Source organism: Dreissena polymorpha, chromosome 3, assembly GCF_020536995.1.
Source record: "Dreissena polymorpha isolate Duluth1 chromosome 3, UMN_Dpol_1.0, whole genome shotgun sequence".
Lineage (NCBI taxonomy): Eukaryota > Metazoa > Mollusca > Bivalvia > Myida > Dreissenidae > Dreissena > Dreissena polymorpha.
In genome coordinates this window covers 60764886-60790111 of record NC_068357.1, presented here as the reverse complement: position 1 = coordinate 60790111, position 25226 = coordinate 60764886, and the positions used below count along the sequence as shown (strand labels likewise).

Below are 25226 nucleotides of genomic sequence, written 5' to 3'. Positions count from 1 at the left end.
CGTGTTATTTGATATCTTGAAAGCAATACTGTGATATCAACATAAGGCGTTTTGATAGTAGATTCCATCTTCCTCGGAAGCTTAACAGACCCAGCACTGACCCTGAAAATCTTGGGATGGAACTTATCGGTAATGCGTATTGTAACTGGGCCCAAATATGTATCTTTGTTTGGTATGGACAAAATAGAGTAGTCCGCATTTCCCTACACAGAACGGTGTTACAATCTATTCTACAAAGACGCATTGATGTTGCTAATGTTCCAGGGGATTATGCTCAAAACAGCCAGTGTATCGAATGGATTGTATTCATTCGGGTCTGTTGGCGTTATTTAAAGTCGTATACGGTGAAAAGCTGGTTATTACAGCTACGCCGGCAAAAGTACACACACACAACATATATATGTCAATCCAAGGTTTTAAGCCACATCCTGAGGAAGATGCGACAGTATATACAACAGAGTACTTGACATCGACACAACTACAACTCCGTGTATTGAACGATTAATGTGATTACAAACCATTTCATCCAGACAGACGTGTAACTTATGTAAGGGATATCGCTGGTTAAGACTATTCAATAGTAGTGGTGGTGTTAAGAGTGGTACAAGCCATGGATTTGTGCTCCCTGTTATGTGCTATTGGTGTGCTGGGAACACTGGCGTGTTGTTTATGGTATTGGAAAAATAGGTATGTTTATGAAGTATCTATCCATGAAGGGGTTATATGTTTGGAACAAATACTTAATCTTTTTCATGTAAAGAAGTGTACTAAATTGTGTTTTCAATATCAGTCTACTTGAATGTATCTTCATTACATGAAAGATGCAGAAATGTGTATTTTATGACATTTATCAACTTAAATTTCCAGTGTGTAGATTTTATACAATACCATAGCAAAACCTCCTAACTAATCAAAAAACCTTCTTGCCTGTGATTTTGCATGCAAAAGTACACATTACAAATTATGAAAGTATAAATAAAATAAATAATACAACTAGATCTTAATAATTTGTTTATAAACATTTGATACCGTAAAGCATTAGAACGTCAATTTAACCTTGCACAGAGCATTGAACATTCTTGTTAGTTGTCCATTTCTCAACAGATACCGCGATAGTAAGAAGTGTTTGTCGGTAAAACATGCCAAGCGAATTAGTTTTTCAGCTTGATTAATCATCTTTATTTAATTATTTAGTTCAAAACGTTCAGCATAAAACAATGTTCAATCGCAGTTTTGTCGTTATTAGATTTACATGTGGTCAAACTATATTGTCAAGTTGCAGTTTCCAAGATAATTTGCGCGCAATTCATCACATAGATGTTACTTGGTATTGATTGTTGAACTTAAGTTCAGAAATCACTTAGGTAACATGCATTATAAAAAGGCGTGGGACCTTCAATGCACATGAACGTTAAATTAAAAGTAACATCTTAGGATGCATGCATGAAATTTATATTTATGAATAACTGTGAGAATTGTTGCGACGATTTTAAAATTGAATATGTGAATTCGAATTGTGCATTCCAAAATCAGGCCCGTAGCCAGGGTTTTGAAAAGGGGGTGCGAATTTTTGCCGGCGAAGGGGGTGTGTCCCCTCCTGCAATCGGGGGCTTTGGAGGTCCTCCCCCTAGAAAATTTCGAGAATGAAACATCATTTTTTACGGTGTTTACTCCGACACTGGTATGCTCGCACACATTTTATTTACATATGCAACAACAAATTTATAGAATATTAAATCAACAATAAGAACGGTATAAAATATCATTATTTATTTGAATCTTGGAATCTAAGATAAAATTGGTTTGTTTTACCATTCCAACATTCTACCATTCATAAATCGAGCAAATCCAATGGAAATGTTTGCCTTATTTTACAAAAGAATTGTTTGTCTGCTACTGTGGATAGTACCAGAGGCATAGCTTTGCTCTAAACGTGATAATAGTGTATTGTACAACAAACACTGATTAACAAAACTGGGTCTTCTCTAATCTGCAGCAATACTAAAAATAAATCAAAATGGTACAACTGATTACTTTAATCATTTTTTGTAACTATTTTTAACAAATTAGTTATCTTTTTTCTAAACGTATTTCAGAAACATATAACACTTAAGGCTTCAGTAAGACCCTATAACCACAAACTACTGGTCCTATGGTCTCAAAGTCCTTATCAATGTATACCAGGACGTTGAAGAAAAAAGATGTACTTATTTGCCCATTATATGCTCAAGATCCGTCACAGTTGATGAACATTTAACGTTGACGTCCACCTGATCATATGTTATAACGTTTTAAATTCATTATAACAACTGCTTAAGGGTAGAACATGCCTAGTATCAAGTTTGAAATTAAGTGTTGGTAAACTACAAAAAAGCTACATTGCTTTGTAGAAATGATTTGTTTTCTTGTCATTCAACAAAAAAATTATCCTGTCTTGACCATAGCTGATATTTGTGTTGCTGGAAACCCCTTTAGGGGATCCGAAAATGGTTGTACGGTGATATAACAAAAAGACAACGCATTTTATCGGAAATGCTGTGCGCCATGCGTAATTGTTATAAATAGTGGTAAAATCAAAGTTATTAACCAGTGACTCATTTGTCTTCGGCAATAGTCATAGAGTGTCCTTTGATTTCAGTCATTTTCGGAAGCTGACATAACATTCCGTTAATAATCATCTTAAATGTATTTTCATTTTCATAGGATTATTTATTCAAGTTAATCAAATTGTTTTTAGATAATTGTCGAAAAAGGTTATTGGACTGGGATTTCAACCCACAATAAGTAGGCTTCATCATTTTGTTATGATATCTGTTAAAGTTATAGCTTTTATACAGACATTAATAACGATTACAAAAGTTACAAAACAATCATTCAGTATCAAATATCCTTAAATAAGTATCGATTTTATACGGATAAGGGTGCCAGGTTAATTATTTTTCATTTTACAGAAAACAAATATCCATTTATAACAAAGATTCAAATTCCATTTCGCGCGGACCGGCTTCTTAGATCTTCTCAACTTTTGCTGTCAAAACTTATGTTGATTTCAACAATTCTACGGTTAAACTTGTAAATAAAAATCATGCGCTATCTAGGAAATGACTTAATCGAGATATGAATTATATGGTGACCTGCCGGTTGCATATTGAATACATTATTTTAACGCTAAAATACGAAGCCTTACTGGTCTCCTGGAAAAATAAATAACCGCTTTTGCGTCAAATAAAGTTGTGTGCAACTAATAGTACAATTTTTTTACTTGTCAAAAAGATTGGGTGCGAACGCACTCAACGCACCCCCCCCCCCAAGGCTACTTAAAATAATTATTGAAATACGGTTCCCGTTAGTGTTAACGACAAGGCTGAAAGGCATGTAAAGTGTGTATAAAGAATTCACGTTTCGTTAAATAATATTACCAACATTTCCTTATATTCTCTTGCAAATGTGTTTATTGGCTGAATGCTTTATACACAAGATGTGATGGAAAAATAAAGAAGTCATTATCTGACCCAGGAAGTCATAGATCAAATAGAAACAATGGCACTCGTTATATATTTCCTGGTTTTAGTTTCATCTCATTGTCCTTTTGTGATATGGAAAGTTATGGAAAAAACTACTTTAAAAGCTTTTCGTCTCTTCTAGGAATTACATTAAATAATCATACATGTATATGTTCACTAAATAACAAAGCAGTATTTCTGTTTTTCAAAGATGTTTTCTTTGAATTTAATTAACACTGAATGAGTCAATAAAAGCTTATGTAAACCTGAAAATCTCAGGTGCCGAATCTAAAAACCGTTATTCACGCTTTTATTGTTCAACCAATGTTAAACACTTAAGAGACTGACTCAAGATTGACCTTAAGTTTGAACATGCACTCACGTGTAAAGCGACATTTGACCGACGAGGTTGCTGTATCAAACAGCGTTCACTGGCTTGAGTGTCGCATTTATCTCTAGTTAAATCTCTGCTTCAGTGACAGGCTGAATACAGTGACATATTTGTAGATATCGCATTGCAAGGTTTATTTTTGCATCCTGTCAGTTTGACTGTTTGGACGGCTTATTGGCATGGATGTTCGGTGATTTTTAATTGTTATCGCCATCGTCACCATTATCCTCATCATCACCACCATCGCCACGGCAACCACCACCATCGCAACGGCCACCACCACCGCCACCGCTACCGTTACCGCCACCGCCATCGCCACCACCACCACCGCTGCCACCTCTGCCACCTCTGCCACCGCTACCACCGCCGCCACAATCGCCGCCGCCACCGCCGCCACAATCGCCTCCACAATCGCCGCCACCGCCGCCATCGCCGCCACCGCCGTTACCGCCGCCACCGCCGCCACCACCGCCGCCACCGCCACCACCGCCACCACCGCCGCCGCCGCCGCCGCCGCCGCCACCACCACCGCCACCACCGCCGCCGCCGCCACCGCCGCCACCGCCGAAAATCATCGATTTTGTACAACTCGAGACCAGTGTGTACCATAGCTTAAGCAAGTCAGGAGCGTTCATTTCACTCTTAATCATGAAGTAATGGAACACATATAAGTAAAATCAAACGAGGATGTATAACGTGAAATTGAATTAGTTAAGACAGGTTCCGGCTGCCATTAGACCTTCGCCGACTGTTTATATTAATCTGTCAGACTGTTATGACATAATATTTATCGCGCACCTGAAACAATGATTATTTGGAATATCTCTCGGTTAAGTTAATTCATTAAACGCGTTGGTGGTGTTTACAACAGCAAGGATTTGTACACTCTGTTAACAGTTGGCGTATGGGGTGCATAAGTGAGAAGCGATTTGTATTAAACACTGTTACTTAACAGTTGGTGTACTGCGTGCATTAGTGAGAGGCTATTTGTATTGAACAATGTGGTTTTTATATGCGACAAAATATTAACACACTTTTTAATTCGTGTGAATCATGTAATGGTTTTAAGTATTTTACTTTATTAATTTGTGGTTTATTTACTTAGTGATACTGTTTTGGTACTTGATAATTACAAATAATCAAAGCGCTGATGGAAATGTAATGGTTTACTTTACTGGAAATGGAGGGAATATAATAGTATAAACCCAACTTCAACACAAAGAAAATCCGCACTGCGTTAGTGAAATGTTTTGCCAAGAAGTAAATCCGCATTACGTAAACTTCATCCTCATTATCTTGATCGTTGTCAACCTTAAAATCGTTGTTATCATAAGTTTATATCATCTTCATCACCAAAACCCCATCATTATTATAAGTATTATTATCAAATTCACATCCTTACATTTGCATCGTTACCATCTTCGCAGTCGTAATTAACATCAGCTTGAAAAGAAGCGTGTTCCTCATCACCAGATCATCAATATTGCGATCATCGGTAAATACCCGATCGTTTTTATACGGAAATATCAGGAATACTCATGTCTGGTAACTGAATTATTGCTTTGAAACTCGCGATTAAACCTCGCATAACGATATGTATGTATTATATATAATATATGCAGATAATGATTATACTATGATAATAACCATTTGGTGTTTATGGCTATACATATCTTAATGACGTTGAGATCGAAATCATGGCGGTGATATCATAATGGTGTTATTGCCCTTTAGGATGAAATAATAATATGATTTTGAATTCCATATCTACTACAATCTTAATGACCTTCGCCAATAGTTCAAATTTCACTTTAAACAGTCAGCACGTTTGTCATTACATGTGTGTGTGCAAATAACAATTGTGTTTTGAGGTCGACACTTGTACTGCAATCTAACATTCAATGAATGTGTACTGAGGTCAACAACTTGAGGTCGACACTTATACTGCAATCTAACATTCAATGTATGTGTACTGAGGTCAACAACTTGAGGTCGACACTTGTACTGCAATCTAACATTTAATGTATGTGTACTGAGGTCAACAACTATAGTGAAGACTAATATTCAGCGTTTATGTACATTCCAACAATTGTATTCGCATTCAAATTTCACAATACAGCATTCGGTCCGTTTTAAAGATAATACTCTATCATGCCGTTTTGTTTCTTTTAAAGAAGAATGCAACTGCAAATACTTATCGAAATACTACGAAAACAGAAAATGAACTGAATGCATGTATACACTTGATCTTCACATGTTAAAAGTAAATAAAAATGTAAGATGACAACAATACTGTTAAAGCTTGTATGTGAATGCTACTATAATACTTCGAAATTTGACTGCAGTCAAACTTATCACACTATTTAATACATGTAAAGAGTGAAGCAATACATATCTAACTTACATGCATGAATGCGAAAGCAACATCAGTCCACCTTTATATTTCATTTTAAAATTGATTATGTACTGTTCAGAGTTTTAGATAAATAGCCGGAATACAGGCAATCTCATGAGAGATTTTTTTTTGCTGTCAATTATTTCAAAATGATAGATGAATACAATAAATTTACTTCGCGTTCTTTTATAAGTGTTAAATGTATATGCGCACGTCGTATATATCACAATTTTATCAGTTTTGTCTTTGTTAAAGATTCGCGGGAAAATCTAAACCAACTGGGGCTCGGAAATCGTATATATGCGTATTTCTTTACAATGATTAATAAACAATTTACCATTTAAAGAAACGATGACTTTAAAAAATGATCATCTCAAATAAATGTTATTGCAATCTGCATGATAAACCTGGTAAAACATTTTTAAATAAAGCCACTGGATCTTTTATCTCATTAACAATAGCTATTCGTAAGGGAAAGATCTACTTCATGCAAGGTATATTTTAACTTTTAACAAAAGGAATTACACGTTGTTCACTAACATAGGTGTATATTATCATATAGATTTGCTTGGAATCTGGACAGTCATTAAAATAAAATTAAAACGTTCCTTCAAGTCCAGTGCCGCCTTATAAATCTGTATACCTTATGGTCTCTATACGTGTACCATAAGGCTTAGTAGTTTCGCCTTAAACGTCTTAATACCTGTACCATCAGGGTACATCACTATAGTTGGACTATCAGACTATATCTTTGTACAGGTACCATCAGGCAACATTTCAATACGTAAACCATCAGGCTACATCTCTATACGTCTCCATCTATATACGTGTACCATCAGGCTACATCTCTATACGGATACCGTCAGGCTACATCTCTATACGTATACCATCAGGCTACATCTCTATATAATATGTGTACCATCAGGCTACATCTCTATACGTGTACCATTAGGCAACATCTCTATACGTGTATCGTTCAGGCTACATCTCTATATGTATACCGTCAGGCTACATCTCTATATGTGTACCATCAAGCTACATCTCTATACGTGTACCATTAGGCTACATCTCTATACGTGTACCATCAGGCTACGTCTCTATATGTATACCGTCAGGCTACATCTCTATACATGTACCATCAGGCTACATCTCTATGCGTGCACCATCAGGCTACATCTCTATACGTGTACCATTAGGCTACACCTCTATACGTAGACCTTCAGGCTACATCTCTATACGTGTATCGTCAGGCTACATCTCTATACGTGTACGATCAGGCTACATCTATATACGTGTACCATTAGGCTACATCTCTATACTTAAACCGACAGGCTACATCTCTATACGTATACTGTCAGGCTACATCTCTATACGTGTTCCATCAGGCTACATCTCTATACGTATACCGTCAGGTTACATCTCTGTCCGTGTACCATTATGCTAAATCTCTATACGTGTACCATCAGGCTACATATCTATACGTGTACCATCAGCCTACATCTCTATACATGTACCATCAGGCTACATCTCTATGCATGTACCACCAGGCTACAATTCAATACATGAACCTTCAGGCTACATCTCTATACGTATACTGTCAGGCTACATCTCCACACGTGTACCGTCAGGCTACATCTCTATACATATACCACCAGGCTACATCTCTATCTATACGTGTACAATTATACTACATCTCTATGCGTGTATCATCAATGTACATCTCTGTCCGTGTATCATAAGGCTACATCTCTATACATGCATCATCAGGCTACATCTATATACGTGTACCATCAGAATACGTCTTTATACGTGTACAATCAGGGTACATCTCTATAAGTCTATCACCAGGCTAAGCAGTGGTTATTTTTCCACTTTCTACACAAACTAACGATATTCTATTTAAAACAAACATACTTGAAAATCCTTAGCGCCTGTAAAATACTTCAGTCAGCATTTTTAATAAGCTGGAAAAAATCGTCAAGGTATTTACAAGATAAGATTGGACGAAAGTCGTGTTAATATGTTTTGTCAACGACTGGCATTCCTTTACTGGAGTCATAATAGTATATGTACTTTACCTTGTCGACAATGCAATAATGTTGCTTCAAGTGAGGATAGTTGCCACTGTCCATGCATTGCTTGAACATCCAACAAGTTTAGATATTGCTTTTACGCTAAATGGTTTAAACACCACCCGTAATGAATAACAACGACACATGTTATAACATTTTATCGTCAGCTATTAATTTAAAATATATAATTTATATGCTTTCCGGTGAAACAGGCGTTCATTTAACATGTTTTAAATAATGTTTTACCTAATAAATACATTATTTAAAAACATGAAACAATTAATGACAACAGCATTTCCTTTTTCAAGTTGTGTTTTTTTCAATTTAAATTTGAGCAACTTGACCGTTATTATGTATTTTATTTACCTCTTATTTATAAACGCATGAATGTTCAATTTTCTATTTTTTACTTGTATTTTGTTTTCAACAAAGTTCATGCTCTGCTTAAATACATTCACACACTGACCCTAAGCACGCAGCGTAATCCGACACTTGACAGCACATGTGGCTATATCAAGTAGCATTCCGGCAGATGAGATTTGCGTTTATCTTATTAATTGAATGACCACTTGACAGACAGGTCAAACAGTGACGCATCTACAGACATCAGAAAACCAGTTTTATTTTGAAACCAAGCTCTAAATTTCGAAGAGCATAATAGGAGTGGACAGTTATTGTACATTCTATTTACTTGGTCAATCATACTTTTAAATATCAATTATACCGAAAATCTTCGCAATAAATATCTTCATTGGATGGTATCAACATCACCAACACCAGAATCGTCTAGTTATCATAATCATCATCCTAATGATCATGACGTGGCTATTTTTATTGGAAACGTGGCTAGTGTTTGGCTTTCTTCGTTTGATATGTTAACTGTTTTATATAAATTTATATTAATATTTTGATGTAATTGCCGTGCCGGATCATGTTTACCAACTGGTATAAAAAATCTTCAAATTTAACAAAATGTATTGGTAAATTATCACATATGTGTTTGTATTTGTCATCAATAAACCTATATCATATGTTAATATGTTTTACTGTATATGAATTTAAAAGCATTTTTTGTAAAATAAAGGAGGATGCACCATTATCTGTTCTTCGTTTAGTATTGAAAGCCGGGTTTTCCTCTAGTTGACATGCTGTACAAGTTAAAAATAAACAAGGACCATTCGATTAGGTTTTTCTTTCAAATTAAGGTGACCACAAATGTATCAATAATGAATATTCACGCGGCTTAATTGCAAATAAAAATTAACATATGTTTGTTACTTGTTGTCAAATGATTTCCGCACAAACTTTTAAATTAATATCTTGTAAATGCACCTCATGTTTCGTCCGCTTATGCGATTTGGATTTCTTGTTCCACTTGAGTATTGATCAGCGTCCAATTTTCAGTTCATCACAGTTTTCATCATCAGAATTTGCGGTTAAAAAGTACGTGTACTGAAATGCTGCGTCATGGGGTAGGGTTGACAACTTCATAAAGAGGCGTGAAGTCGGATGATCAACACGACACCTTTGTTAAAAAGCGTGAAGTCAGAAGCTCAAGCGTTATATGCGAGCGCATCATAGTAGTTGAAAGCGTATTTTACTTCAAGCATTTATGTTGATCTTAAACATTCCGGAACCGTTAGTGCATTCAAACACGAACGAATATACTGGAATACCACAACTATTTCATCCGCAATTTGTATGACGTACGCTGTAGATTACAATACGAATTTCCTTAATTTGTAATAGCTTTCCGGTGGTTTATAGAGAAATATCAGTGAAATAAAACTGGTATTTCACTGTTTTAAACAGTGAACAATATCGATATTTTTCACTGTTTTATTTTGAAATGACGTCATTTTTCAACGAAATGACGTCATAAATCCAGCGAAATTATCCAGTTAAACTCTTTTACAATGTAAATAAACGGTAAAAAAAGCATTAAATAAAAGAGGAAATTTGTTGGATTCGATGGAATATCGACTTTAATACACTCGTGATAATAAAAAATACATATTTTCACTCGTGAAAATATTATTTAATATGATCACTCGTGAAATAAAATCGATATTCCACCGAATCCAACAAATATCCTCTATATATATTTCGGTTATATTTTTTCAAACATGTGTAATACAACACATATCAAAATATAACGCAATTAAGATTTGTGTAAATTGTAAACTTTTGTTAAAAAATATTTACATGTAACTCACCAGTTCATTGTAAAATTTTTACTTGTATGAAGTAATAAATTTAGTTTATCTAATATATGAGTCACTGTGATTTGTTTTCTTTATGATGTCTTCATTTGTAAATAGACATCATTTGTAAGTCACATGTGCAGTTTTAACATTAAGGAAAATCGAAGTTTTTCGTGCGAACAAAACTTGCCATATGCGTTAGAACAGAATGGTTAAAAAACTTACTCTTTAAAGATTATTTAGCACGTCAAACACAATATACACTAATAGCCTGTGGTGAATCTGATAAACCTATATACCTTGACAGGATAACTTGTGCACCTGGGCTACGAAATTTCATTTAATGCTGTATCACCTGTTAAACATTATGGACATTATTGTCCCATTGACTCATAGAAAGACTAGTACAGATATACGTTTGCAAGCATCGGTAATCTTCATTGTAATAGTTCAGGTATTTTTTACGATTTAAGACGGTAAGTTTCATCAAACATCGATATGCCGTGTCTATATGTTGTTTAAAACATCAAACTCATACGAAAACATGCGATACTCCAATACTTTGATACTTTATTTAACGTTAGCCCACTGACCCTAAGGGAAAGAACAATTGTAATGCGAAACTTGACACAAGAGGTTGCATCAAGGAGCGTTCGGTCAAAGATGTACATCATTTAAATTTGTAATTAAATCCTAAGTATTGTCAGGGTACAAGACTTTTGCTTGTTAAAGAGAGATTACGAAACATGACTCTTTATCTATTATGCATTATTGTGTAATGGTGCGTTATTTGTGTTTCACGTTTTTCTTTTGTTTTGACATTGTTACCATGTTAAGTGTTATAAATCGCATCGCCTTTATATTCGGTATCGTGATAACAAAATAACGTATTATCCTCGTTATATACGTCATTCGCATTTGTATCATTATAATCGTTTACCTCAACAATAGCAACAACAACATCATATACAACAATGTAAACAAATATTGTTTCCAACATTCATGTGTATGCCTCATGTATCTTTGTAAATATGTCTCGGAAGAAGCAAGCAATACTTTATTTTATAACACTTTGATGAGAATATGTTTGTTTTTATTTGTACTGTTATATTTCAAAGCAATAATGTAAATTCATTTTGGTTATTCACAATGGTCGGCGGATTCTCCATTTGAATGTGTGTTTTTACCATATGTTTTCATTTTGCGTCCACAGGTCGGTGCACTGTTCACTGTCCACTATACAATTCGTTAACTGTCACGTTTAATGGTAACATTGCCTGTATCATCATTTGTCAACACATACGCGTTGTCCTTGAAAAAGTCAACCCTTTAAAAGCTTTTTTTATGTTTAAACATGTTTAAGCACTTACACTCGTAAGCATGTGCACAACAAAGGATCCGCTCAACATTATACAAACGGAAACATCTCGAACATATAATTATAATACTTGAAGATTAATAGCAACAACTCGAGGTAATAAGCGCCCACCATACACATGCTCGACGTCAGTAACTGCTCATATTTACCAAACTGCATTTATCCGCTCAGCTGGAAAACGGATATTTGGACTATAGTATCGATAAAGTTATTTTTCTTAACGCTAGTGCGCTAGAAGTGGTGTTGACAACAGCATGGATCTGTTCTCTATGTTTGGTGTTGTTGGAATACTTGGTGTTTTAGTGCGTGTATATTTTTATTGGAAAAACAGGTAGTTGTGTGGATTATTCATTCGACAGTAAATTAACGGAAAGCTTATTACTGTTATTTATTGAAAAGTTTGTTGTATGATTTTGTCTTAGTTGATAAATATAGTGAAATGAATTTGGTACTTTAAAACGAACTTGTAATACATATACGCTTAGATAAATACTTAAATGTTTTATAAAGGCACGCTTTCATCGGTATAAACAGGTTACACGTGTATTTTTTTAGTTTTAGAACAAAGTCAAAATATTCAGGCAAAGTTATCAGAATAATGTTTACATGAAGGTAACTTCGGAACATGAAACTGTTGATGTACATGCGTAAAAAGTGAGCTCTTTTAATTTAAAAAATATAAAAGCAAATTTTCTAATTTTGCCAATTGCATGTTTTTTGAATGTTATATGTTGATGTACAAACTTACAATAAGAAAGTTTCAGTAACATTTGTTTTTATCATACACATATAATAATTTGGTACGTAAGTCATTTGCATTGGTGTACAATCGGTGAAATGTGTTGTACAATCAGAAAGTATTTTGCCGCGCTTGTCAATTTAGTTAAATACAAATAACTGTACCTGAATAACCGATTTATAAATCTCAGATTTCGCAGTTCTTCACATATTATCCGATTGTGTAATTGTTTTAATAGTAACAAAATTGTCGATAAACAAGTAAATGCGATTTGTCTTCTCTTCTTCTAATAATATTCGCAAATCACTGAGATTAAAGTTTTAATTTTAAGCATCTGCGCCATTAAATGTGTATGAAAGAAAGTGTGAAGATTTGTGTACATGCTGCACATCAGAATTATTTCGAAGCATATTTAACAGCAAAACAATCCGCTGTGTTAAGTGTTTTAAGCATGCAATATCAGGCCGGGTTTCTTTGCCAAAAACGAATGCAAATGTAAACATTATAACAAACATCGCTACAAAATAAATTAAGAAAAACATTATTATACATTTATTATACATTTTACCTATACATGTATTACACATTTATCTTTACACGTATCATGTCAACGAAACAAGTAAACCCCATCTAGTGCGTTGTCTTTGTACGTTGCCAATGTTTTCAAAATGACAGAAATGATCCTAACCACGCTCTGTTCTAATTGTTTTTGTAAAAAAAATAATTCACGCTGTATTAAATTGCGTGGGTTTCATATCTGAATAAGTTTCGATAAGACCAAAAATGAGACACAGAGATCATAATACGTGATTGACTATAAACAGGATATCAAACAACGACAATATTATAAAAATTCGCACAACAAAGTAATTGCAATTAATGTTTTGGTCCGTATAACATTAATTTTATTTATTTACGATATAATACATTTCCTCGTACAATAGTAATAAGTAATACATTAATAAAATAAAAAAAGTTAAAGGTGTGATCCAAATACCTTCCTAAAATAGATTTCCTAATTGTACTTGTTATTTTTTTTATCATTTTGTTATTTTATCATCTTAAACAAATCTTATAATATATGATCAAAAGAGATAAAAAAAACATGTACAGAACATATTAATTGATTTCCATCTCTGTAGGCTTGTCAATTTTTGTTTAATACCGGCACGTACGAATTGCACTCGTAATTCAAAAATAAATATTGACCGGACTTCATATATTTTACAAATTGAATACGAAACGATGTGTTTACTTGATAACCCCTTTACAATCGGCGCAAAAAATGTTGTCACACATGTCGATAAATCGTTTGGCTTACGTGATTTATTAATATATTTTAAACAATACATCGTTATAATAGTATTTATGCAACTGTTTCATAGTAAAGCCACAAGTAAACAAATGAAAACAAGAAATGTAGCAGACAATATTCGATACGCAATTACTTAAAATACTTAACCCATGTATGCCTAGTGGACTCTCCCATCCTGCCAAATTGGATAAATTTATTTCCAAAATGAGGGATGTTTAGTATATTTATTTCTATATTTAGAATATTTCTTACAGAAATTCCTTTAAGCAAACAGCGCAGACCCTGATGAGACGCCGCATTATGCGGCGTCTCATCTGGGTCTACGCTGTTTGCCAAGGCCTTTGTTCTAGACGCTAGGCATAAACGGGTTAAGCGCATAGACCGAGATCAGTTATGCACATGTAATACGATTCTTCACAGAAAGGTCGCTGCATCAACTAGCATTTTGGGCAAAGAAAGAAGATAATAAATCATACCAATTAAATCGCCGTTTGAATGACAGGCCATGCAATCTGGCTTGTTTAAACAGATCCTATAGCATGTTTAGGTCTATATTGATTCAAGTTAGTTTTCTTGCATAAATGTTTTATTATCCTACTTTGCTTTTAACGGAAACAAGAATCTGGCGTTAATGTCCCTTGCAGTTTGATAATATTAATTTTGTTGTTGTTGTTGTTTTTCAATTAAAAGCATATTTCACGTGTTGTTCTTCCACTATTGTTTTTTAAATTCAATTAAACTCAGACTGTACCAAAAATTTAGTGTGTGTATTTACCATTAACTGTATATGACATTTGTTTGTTGAATGTTGTTTGTCGCCTTCCTCAGATTTTGTGGTTGTCGTTTATTGTGTTCTTCAGTTTCGGTGAGTAAACCCAATGTGCTTTTCATACTAGACCAATGTAAGCATCGTCGTAAACGATTATCCCGACTGTGACATAACAATACGAGTCTTGTTCGGAAAACTGGGCTTAATGCATGTGCGTAGAGTGTCGTCCCAGATTAGCCTGTGCAGTCCGCACAGGCTAATCAGGGACGACACTTTCCGCCTAAATTGGATTTTTGCTAAGAAGAGACTTCATTTAAAGGAAAAATGTCATTAAAGCGGAAAGTGTCCTCCCTGATTAGCCTGTGCGGACTGCAGGCTAATCTGCGACGATACTTTACGCACATGCATTATGCCCAGTTTTCTCAGAACACGACTCATATCATCCTCGTCTTGTAAATTATCCTCCGCTTCAAACAATTGCCAGGGTCTCAATCGGCGATGTTCTTTTTCAGCCCAGTATACCTCCGGCCAGCCCCTAAAGATGTGGTGGTGTTATACCAGGTCGGAAGGGGCCCCAAAGCCCCTAGTTTTTCCCCCTTTCCAATGAAGTTGGAAACCTTCCTACGGATGATGAAAATACCCTACATGGTACGTTTATGCTAAGCGTTGCCTTTGTTTCTGAAATTGTATACATGTACTTCTCTTCGTCGTCTTCTTTTTCTATTCTAGATGCTATTTTCATTTAAATGATTTAAGAAACAAACGTATTAAGTATTATTTTTGTTATCTTAAGTAATACTACAAACGCTTTGCTGGATTAAGAGATTTTAAACTAAATAATATAGCACCATACGTGTGAAAAAAATCTCAATTGATGAATGTTGCTTAAAACGTACAGTGTACTTGATATTGTCTAGATTTCCATTGTCATGTCCACACTCGTTGGGTAAGTTTCATTCATGTTCTTCGTATGATATTATGATATTGGTAAAATTGATATCAATGATTACGCGTTTAAGTCCTAGTTAGTTTATGTGTTTCCTGTTCTTTAAATGAGCCTCTATTTGATTCTTTAATATTAGGGATCCGCTACCTAACATTATGATTTTCAGTAAATTGTACATGCTTTTTAATTCGTGTGAAATAGTATTATCTTATTAACTTATCGTTTTGGGTTATGCTATATGTGTTACGCACATTCATATCTTCGGACACATGGAAATGAACAGTATTTTAGCGCAGACTCACGGGCCATGAAGAACATATAATGTGTAACCGTTGATTTTAAGTATTAGAAAGAATGAACGTTGAAAACAATATGACATACAATTTATCGTTTATTCAGTTTTGTTTATGAGTACTTATTTAAAGGAAATAAACGGATACAAAGTGCTTTTATCGGCAAGCGACGAAATATTCTAAACTAGGTATGATGTTGAAAGCGTTGAAGATTTAAAAAATAACGAAAACATAAAAACATGTATATTATTGCCGTGAAGTAGCTCGTTTGAATATTATTTCCAGAGGTCTAAAGATGAAACCCAGGTGCGAATTAAATTGTGTTTTTGCTATAATTCATGTATCACTTGGTTCGTTTCAACTATTAAAACGTCAAATGGTCGATATTTACAAATGCAAATATGTTAAACAGTGTATAAAAGATAATGCATAACATTACGTTTGCAAAATATTCGACAATATTTGATTTGATGATTTGCAAAATATGAGAAAAACACGCTGTTAAAGGCGGTTATGTTAAATATATGTATTTCGCTAGAATGACCATACGGGCAGATTCTCCGCCAAGCAAAAGACGCCGTGGATGGCACTAAACGGTGTGGTGGTCGCTGATTCCCAACTGTGCATAGAGTACCTTAAGAAAAAATTTGACCTTGACCCAGATTCGCATATCACGGCGCAGGACAAGGCCATTGGAAGGGCGTTCTTGAAACTGACGGAAGAGAATCTTTACTGGTTGGTACAAACTGAAACATTGAAAATAGTTCGGTCGTATATATGTGAAACAATATTAGTTTAAATTGCTAGTTTATAAGTACTGGTATTTATGTTGTGAATGAATCTTTGTGTTAACTCAAAAAACGACTTTCGAGACTTTAGTCTGGATTTGCTATACTTACCTAAGACAAAAAAGTACCTTTGATGAAAAGTAAATCATTGAGATGTATGCATAGTGGGATCATTTTTGGTTCCAAAAATAACGCTTCTTTTCTGCTAAAAATGGTTATTTCTGCAAATGATGAGTTGAATATGATTTTGTTGATGTAGTGTTGTCATATTTGCCTCTTATGTTACGGTAATAAACTCACGTTAAATGTTTTGCATTCTTTAGAAATGCTGGTCAAGAGCAAGGAACCATACATCTATGTTGTGGCAATCACGTTCCATGTTAGAATTTAGTCGTGGAAATATTTAATGATTATTTTGTATGGGTTGATTCGAGTAAATGGCTCTTGAAGATGCATTTTTGTTCTGGTGGTTGCTATAACATTTCCGAAATCCTACTGTATATGGTATAAAGATGGTTTTCAAGATCTACCAGAACTTTTATTAGTCCTTGAAACGAAAACATGAACAGTGCAAACTTACATACTTATTTAACGGTGCGCAACCTTACGATCGGTTTTCTTTTCTGAATACTTTGTAAAGAGAGGATTTAAAATGATAAGATATGTAAGGTGCACAGTCTCTTTATACAGCTATGACACATTTCTAGGACCATGTGTATAGAAACATTCGGTCGCAATTTCGAGGCGGTCAAGAAGGTCATCCCGTATTCGCCCTTGAAGAAGTTCTTCACCTTGACTTATCTGAAGTTCATTATCGCCTTGGAGGTCTGGGGTCATGGTATAGGACGGCATACGGAGGAGGAGGTCTGGGACATTGCTGTTAGAGACATGGAGGCCCTGTCCACATTTCTGGGTTCGTATTTAAGAATGATTATATATTATTAATAGCAAACTTTATTGATGCGTTTGCTTATTAGACATATGAGGGCCACAATAATGCTTTAATTTTTTTTTATAAAATATAAGAAATAAGTTAAAAAGCAGTATGTTTATCCGCCTTTGAATCTCAAAATTACATGAACATATCAGGAAACATAAGTTAGAATGTATGAGCACTGTATTTGTTTCTGTATGATACAGAATTATTGCTTTGTTGTTGGGTAAAGGAGGAATAAACCGTGGGCATTAAATGTCGTAATTCATAATAGTCTTAGTCTAAGACCTCAAATATAAATAATATCATTTGGTTTCATATAGCCTGTGGACCGTGTACTGCGGAATGCACAGGCTTATCTTAGACAACAGTTTACGCACATGCATGAAACAGAGCTAGGCCTAAATATGTGTTCGAATATGACATTTACGCAGAGCTAATACTCTAATATTAGAATGCAATCGACATTTTACTTAGTGGTTGTAACACAATAACGGACCTCTACTTGTAATTTCTTCCTTATACAGTAATTGCATTGAATGAACTTGATAATGTAATCACGATTGTATTCGAGATAAGAGCCGGAGTACTATGTTATCAATATTGAGATGCCAATCAGGAAGAAATAACACAAAGTAAAATATTTCCTAACAAACAACGGTCACGGTTTAAATCCCAAACCAAGCCCGCGATTTAAAATATGTGCAAGTCAAATTATAATGGAGTAAACATTAATTCCGACACCAAATCATGTCTTTATTCGTTATGCTATCATGTGAATGCCTTTACACCTTAAATAATGTTTGTGGCAGAACTTACACTTAAACGTAAACTGAGTCTAAACTTAATAAACTAGAAACTTGAAAATTGAGACGTAGGTTAAGCACCTAAATGTCCTCGCTTTTAGGGAGTAAAAATCAAGGGTCAGAAAATACACGTAACCAATCATCTGTGTCCTGCTGTTGAAAATGTAGGACAACAATCACGTCAGTGGCGATTTCAAGACGATTGTCTTTATAAATGCATGATTTTAACATATACATTAAACCTTGCTATACAAAATTAAATTCCAGTAATGCAAAACATAACTATCAAATATTGAAATCCCAAATTAAGAAAAAATATTTGATTATTTATTTAATCCCTATTATATCCTCTTTTGAATGATAAGATGACACTATCGGATTTGGCAACTTCCGAACATGCGTCCTCATTCTTTGTGTCTATAACAACATTTATCACAATTAAGCAAGCACATTAACACGCAAAAAGAGAAATGGTTCAATTATTAGTTGTGTCTTATTACATATAATATCTTATAAATGATCTTACATCTGAAGTAGAAAGACCTCTAAGGCGTGTGCACCACAAAAGGGTCTTTACAACACGTGGCGCGGTATTATCTATGTGATATTTACATCAAGAGTGGTCAAGTCCTTTATGCACTGGTTATCTGTCAACACCAGCGTGGTGTTTGTATTCAAGCGTCAACCACAGGGAAATAATGATTTCCTCGCGATTCATTATATGCTTTAACACATTGTGGCACTATTGATTGTATGGTAGTACTTGATGAAGAGATCGATTGAATAAAGGTTGTTAAGAATGAATATGAGATCACAACGTGTATAAGTGTGGAGGAGACACATTGGGCAACGTTGAACGACAAAGGTGTGTGCATTAAGATTGCAACTATTGTAACCCTGCTGTTGTAGACGACCACAATGCCCATTAATGAACATTAAAGGAAAGCCCTGCGTTCCTTCTATTTTAGGTCTTTTACAATCACCTGTTTTAAACATTCGGCTTACATGCTAATTATTTATCCTTTTTGTTAGCAGAAGGCCATGGATTTCTTAAAGAAAATTCTTCCCGATATTTTCCCAACGTTAAACTAAGTTGAGCTTAAACTCAGATTGAACTTTGAGCTCAGAAGTTTTGTTAAAACCAACCCATTTTTTGGTGCAGGTTAAACAACGACACTTAATAATTAAACATTTATACAGTGATTAAACAAATGGTTAAACATTGTTCATAATACTAGTTTTAAGCGAAGGTTGATCATTCGTTAAAGTTATTTCATTGTTGCATTATAAGCAGAGTGGTAATTACGTGTTAGTCGAGATGGCGACGTACATTCCGAGACAAGTATTATTCGCCGTTGTATACCTAATATTACTTTTGTTGAATTTTTAAATGCCGCTCACTTTCCAGCCATATCAATAAGAAAGTGATAAGCGTTTATTTCGTTAAACATTTTCTTTATAGTTCGACTGCGAACGTTCTTAGTGGACCTGTAATTAGGTCATCCCACTAAGAAATTCGTAGCGAGTAAATACGAAATAAGCTATAGTAACTTTCTTGCTGATATGGCAGGAAAGTGAGCGGCATTAAACAAAATTAATACAAGCAATAAAGGTTATACAAGGGCAAAAAATACATGTCGCCGCATGGACGTCACCGTCTTGACTATCAGGTGATACCACCTCTAATAATGTACATACATTAAAGGTTTGAAGCGGTTTTTGCTCGGCGACAGACCGAGCGAGGTGGACTGTGCGGTATTCGGTATGTTGTCGCAGATATACTGGCACATGGACGGCTCGAGACACCAACTCTACATGCAAGGTACTGAGTCAAGAAATCATATTCAACATGCATACTAGTGTTAATTCATTTATAAGCCATTTCTGTACTGATATCGCCAAAGAATGCATTATGTTCTTAATCAAAATATCGCATATCATGTGGTCTCTTATAAACATGATTATTAAACAAGAACAATGATAAAACATATTTAAAGGATAGTGTATGTAAATACATCATAGTAATTATTCAACGCATACTAGTATTTGTTATTTATTCAGAAGCAATGGTCCATGCAGAGATAATTCAAGAATTAATTTCTTCTTGTGTGAATGTTTTTGTTTTACCTTACAACGTTTTCAACAGTATATCGGCTGTCAGCTTAACTTGTCAAATTTTATCCGGTTGATCTGGCTTTTTGTCATCAAAATTATTGACTTAAAAGCATCTGCTTGTCAATTTACAGGGTATTTTTGTAGTTTACCACTGCTCTCATGGTTTGTATTATTTAACAGAAGTAACCAGTCTACACATAGAAATAAAAGGCGATGTTAAAATTACTATAATTTTCACCGATATTCAAAACGTATTTAATGTAAATATACGGCTGGGTTTGAAGTCAAATGCTTGAATGTAAATCGATTAGATTAAGCAGCCATCCATAATAGTTCATCTCCGAAATAGTAATCTTTGCAAATGACAGTCGTCGCTGGTATCGATAACTATGGTAATTAACAATTACGTGAACAGAGATCATTTCTTTCTGGCCAAGGTTTTGACGCTAATCGATTGAAATATGCAACTTTGTGGTATGGTTTAGAACCGACATATAGACGCGCTAAAATATCAACTCTGTATTTGTCTGGAGAGTATATTCCGGTCGATTGGACGCACTCAATATCATGTGAATTTTCGTGGCTTTTTAATTTTGTTCGCTACAATTTGGCTTAAGCTTATGTTTTATTTTCCTGAAGATGCGCGCTAACGATCAAATATAATGGGAGATCAATAAATATTTATGCCACAGAACAAGTTTCACTCTTTTCTGAAATTTTTCGCCGAAATAAGCTTTTTCACAGTTTGTTTTTTCAAGTTGGCTTATTGGCCAATTATTATGTGTCAATTTATATTTATCCCTACTGGATACGAACCTGAGTGATATTTATGCTACTTTTGCATTTAAACCATTTATGCCTAGTGGACACTCCCATCCTTCTAAATTGGATTTATTTATTTCCAAAATTAGGGATGTCTAGTATATTTATTTCTATATTTAGAATATTTCTTACAGAAATTTCTTAAAGCAAACAGCGCAGACCCTGATGGGACGCCGCATCATGCGGCGTCTCATCTGGGTCTACGCTGTTTGCCAAGGTCTTTTTTCTATACGTTAGGCAGCAATGTGTTAAAATAAATTGCAGCGTTTGTTTTCTTTCAGACAACTTACAGAACCTGGTCGATTACATTCATCGGATGAAAGACGAACTCTGGCCGGACTGGGACGCCGTAGTTATTGGCGGAAGTCGATATTCCAATGATGACGGAAAACTGTATTTTCCAGAAAAGGTCACAGATAAAAGTGTATCACAATGACGTCACCAATAGTTGCGTTATCTTATCTCTTGAGACATCAGGTTTCTTCTGCGTCTGTACTTGTGGTGTTGCCTTGGAATCCCCTCAAGGGATGAATGCCTACTTACTGCTGGAGTGTTTTGTCAAATAACAATACGATGCTTGTTTGCAAATTGACAGCAATTTTCTGGAATCAAAACGTTGCGGTCAAAGTTTGCCATGTGCCATTTGTGACTGTTTGACTAGAACCGTTTAAAAAAAATCGATAAATTGACTTTATGGCATTGAAAAGCACAGGGGGTCGTTTCATCGAAGATCGTTCGACAATCTTAACTTAGGACTAAAATTTGAAAAGTAAAATATACAAGAAGTTGATAAATATCCACGCAAAACATATTCCGACGGTAAGACACTGATGAAACTAATAAATATACTGGAAATTAGTAATAATATGCCTTGGTGTTTTACGTAATCTTTCTTTAAAATATGTGTCGTATTCTAAATTTGTCGTACGATGTTTGTTGAAACGGTCCACACTGATATTTCACCAGCCTACTTTTGAAACCCATGTCCGATAGGCAATTCTACGAGATCCGATTGACAATAATGGTTACAGTCTATACATATAAATCTAATTGCATGTATATCTAATAAAAATAGTCCGTCATAAGCCTGCACGCTTCACATATCCTCATCCTTAGTCCTTTTCCGAAAAAGCATGTACAAATAAATCAAGCAAACAGGTAAATTGGCATTAGCCATTGTCCATAGGTAGTCCGTAACCGCAAAACAAAAAAAACACTGGTGTGAAGTATATAGCGCATTGCTAACGGAAGGTAAAGAGCTCTCTAGCGGAGGATCAAGAACTTGTTCCCTTCTCTGATACTGTTTGATTACATAGCTCTTTTAATTTCACACGATTCTTATTAAAATCTTCAAAGATGTTTCAACGGAATCTCAAACCGCTTTCATACATGCGCTTCAATAAACGTGAAAACATGTCGAATGCAATTCAGTGAGGATGCGGACGACATGTGTGCACTTTATCAAAAGGAACGATATGTTTTCAACATTAACAGGTTACAATAACAAAATGTCCAAGGCGTATATGCTTATCGCACGTGACTAACGGTCTTTTAAGGTTCATGTAAAGTCCCCAAATGACCCCACATAGATGAAATTTTAAAATATAAAAATGATCAGTAATACCCAAAATAAGTTAATGAAATTTACATATGGTTGCAATAATCACATTTTTATTCCATATATGTATACAATTAAACAAAACACTCACAAATGTTAGTAATAATGTAATTATTAGCAAAAATATTGCAATTTATTGCAAATTCTCAATTTCATAAAAAAAACACAAATGCACCAAATAAAACACCAACAGTTTATGCAAGTTATATGTTAGGTACTCCAAGCATTGAATTGCGTCAATACAGCCCCACAAAGACACTATGCGTATTTCAAAATGAACATGTCAATGCCATGAGTCGCTATTTATAGATTTTGGAAAAATTCTAACTTTCCACGCGCATAGCATGCGATCAATAAGAGTTATGATCTTATAAAATAAAATTAATGAAAATATATCATTTTCATAATATCTCCATAACAATGACACTTACTTGAAACGCACTATTTGAAAAGAATCTTGATATAATTGACTCTCCTCCCGATTTAATTTCATCGGTCGTCCATCTTGGTCAGAAATGTGTAATGATTCGTATTTGCGAATTTGTTAAATATTGCTTATATTAAATATTTACTTTATAACATAACTAGAAATTACCTCATAAACAAATTATACAAATTTTAGAACAAACGGATAGTGAGTAATTTATAAATGATCGATTTTGAAACGAAATATTTTTCGAATATACTTCCGGCAAATAATGGCTACCTGAACAAGTAAACATGACAATACAATAACAAATGCATTTTTTGATCGATGACAAGGTTTTTATAGAAATGTAAGTGTTCAGTTGGTTTAATATGTACGTGTGCCCAACATTTGTATAATTCATTTTTCCGATCCCACAAATATTATGCCTAGATCGTTAATTGAAATATTGTTATGTCGACTTCCTTGAAACCGGATGTTTTATGCCCCACATGTTTAACTAACGTGTATGGAGTTCGAGATGTGACATAAACATGTTGTAATTTGTTTTAAGGTAGCCAATTAGTCGTCGTTCCGAGTCCTATATATTTCAAATGAACAATCAAAGTGTTTGCCTTTTGGTAATATAGTTTATTTTTTGTAATTGTGTCATTTTGTGACTATAATGAGTACTGTATTGCGAGTAAATAAGTAATTTTGAAAATGAAGGTTCACTGGTAAGTCCACCATACTTAAAGTAGTTCCCAATTATTGTGTTAACTTTTGACATTTTTTTATGTTTTTCTTTTGCATATTTTAGGATTGTTGGTGTGTGTTGTGTGGACTTTTCATTTGTAGTACCTAACATTAAGTGTATACAATATTTTGACCAAAGGAATTTGTTCAATTTAACTCCGTTTGTTATTTTGATAATTTCATGCATGCGCTGGATATTTCTTTAAAAGCAACATTTTGCATCATATTTTTTTATAAGCATTTTCTTATATGTTCTACAAGTGTTTACAATGCTATTGACTTATAAATTGAATTTATTGCCATAATATTTATTGAAGTATTCCTATGTGAAGAATACGCCTTTTTACACTTTACATGAACCTTAAATACACAGGTCGAGTACGTATTTACGTCTCATACTCACACGCACTATATTAAACTAAAACTGATATCACGATCATTCTTTTTACTTAATTTATGCCTAGCGTCTAAAAAAAGGGCCTTGGCAAACAGCGTAGACCCAGATGAGACGCCGCATGATGCGGCATCTCATCAGGGTCTGCGCTGTTTGCTTTAAGGAATTTCTGTAAGAAATATTCTAAATATAGAAATAAATATATCAGGCATCACTAATTTTGAAAATAAATTGATCCAATTAAGAAGGATGGGAGAGTCCACTAAGCATAAATGGGTTAATATCCCGCGACGCGTTTAAGTGTGGCCGTATTTCTTTTTTTTTATATTACGGTCACGGATACAGTCGCGGAAAAGTGGAAAATCGGGCAAACATATATTGTATTCATGTTTTATATATTATGTATATAAATTTGTTTTATATTGTTGTCGTTGAAATGACGCTAATGTGTATCTTTTCAACATGAAATTGTATTTTCTGTACAACGCACATACTGTACTTAAGCGTTATTATCATACTTACTATCGTTGTGTACATTGTATGCCATATTGTATCGGTTTTTCAATAAAAGTTTAAGTATTC

General features: G+C 34.4%; 1 protein-coding gene across 2 annotated transcripts; it reads left to right on the top strand.

The window, feature by feature from the left end:
- Positions 1-389: 389 nt before the first annotated feature.
- LOC127874405 (failed axon connections homolog) lies at positions 390-25226 on the top strand. 2 transcript variants are annotated; one of them, XM_052418715.1, is made up of 6 exons: positions 390-687; positions 15279-15414; positions 16544-16740; positions 17501-17706; positions 20239-20355; positions 21752-25226. In XM_052418715.1, the coding sequence occupies exons 1-6, from the start codon at positions 611-613 to the stop codon at positions 21904-21906; spliced, it is 888 nt and encodes a 295-aa protein (XP_052274675.1). In that variant the 5' UTR covers positions 390-610; the 3' UTR covers positions 21907-25226. The 2 variants fall into 2 exon arrangements, with proteins under 2 accessions (XP_052274675.1, XP_052274676.1); XM_052418716.1 differs by lacking the exon at positions 390-687 and adding an exon at positions 12065-12274.

Excerpts from the sequence above, each read along its gene's own strand:
- LOC127874405 (XM_052418715.1), top strand. The coding sequence starts at position 611 with ATGGATTTGTGCTCCCTGTTATGTGCTATTGGTGTGCTGGGAACACTG. Across the intron at positions 15,415-16,543 it reads TGATGAAAATACCCTACATG|AATGACCATACGGGCAGATT; the intron begins GTACGTTTATGC and ends GTATTTCGCTAG. Across the intron at positions 16,741-17,500 it reads ACGGAAGAGAATCTTTACTG|GACCATGTGTATAGAAACAT; the intron begins GTTGGTACAAAC and ends ACACATTTCTAG.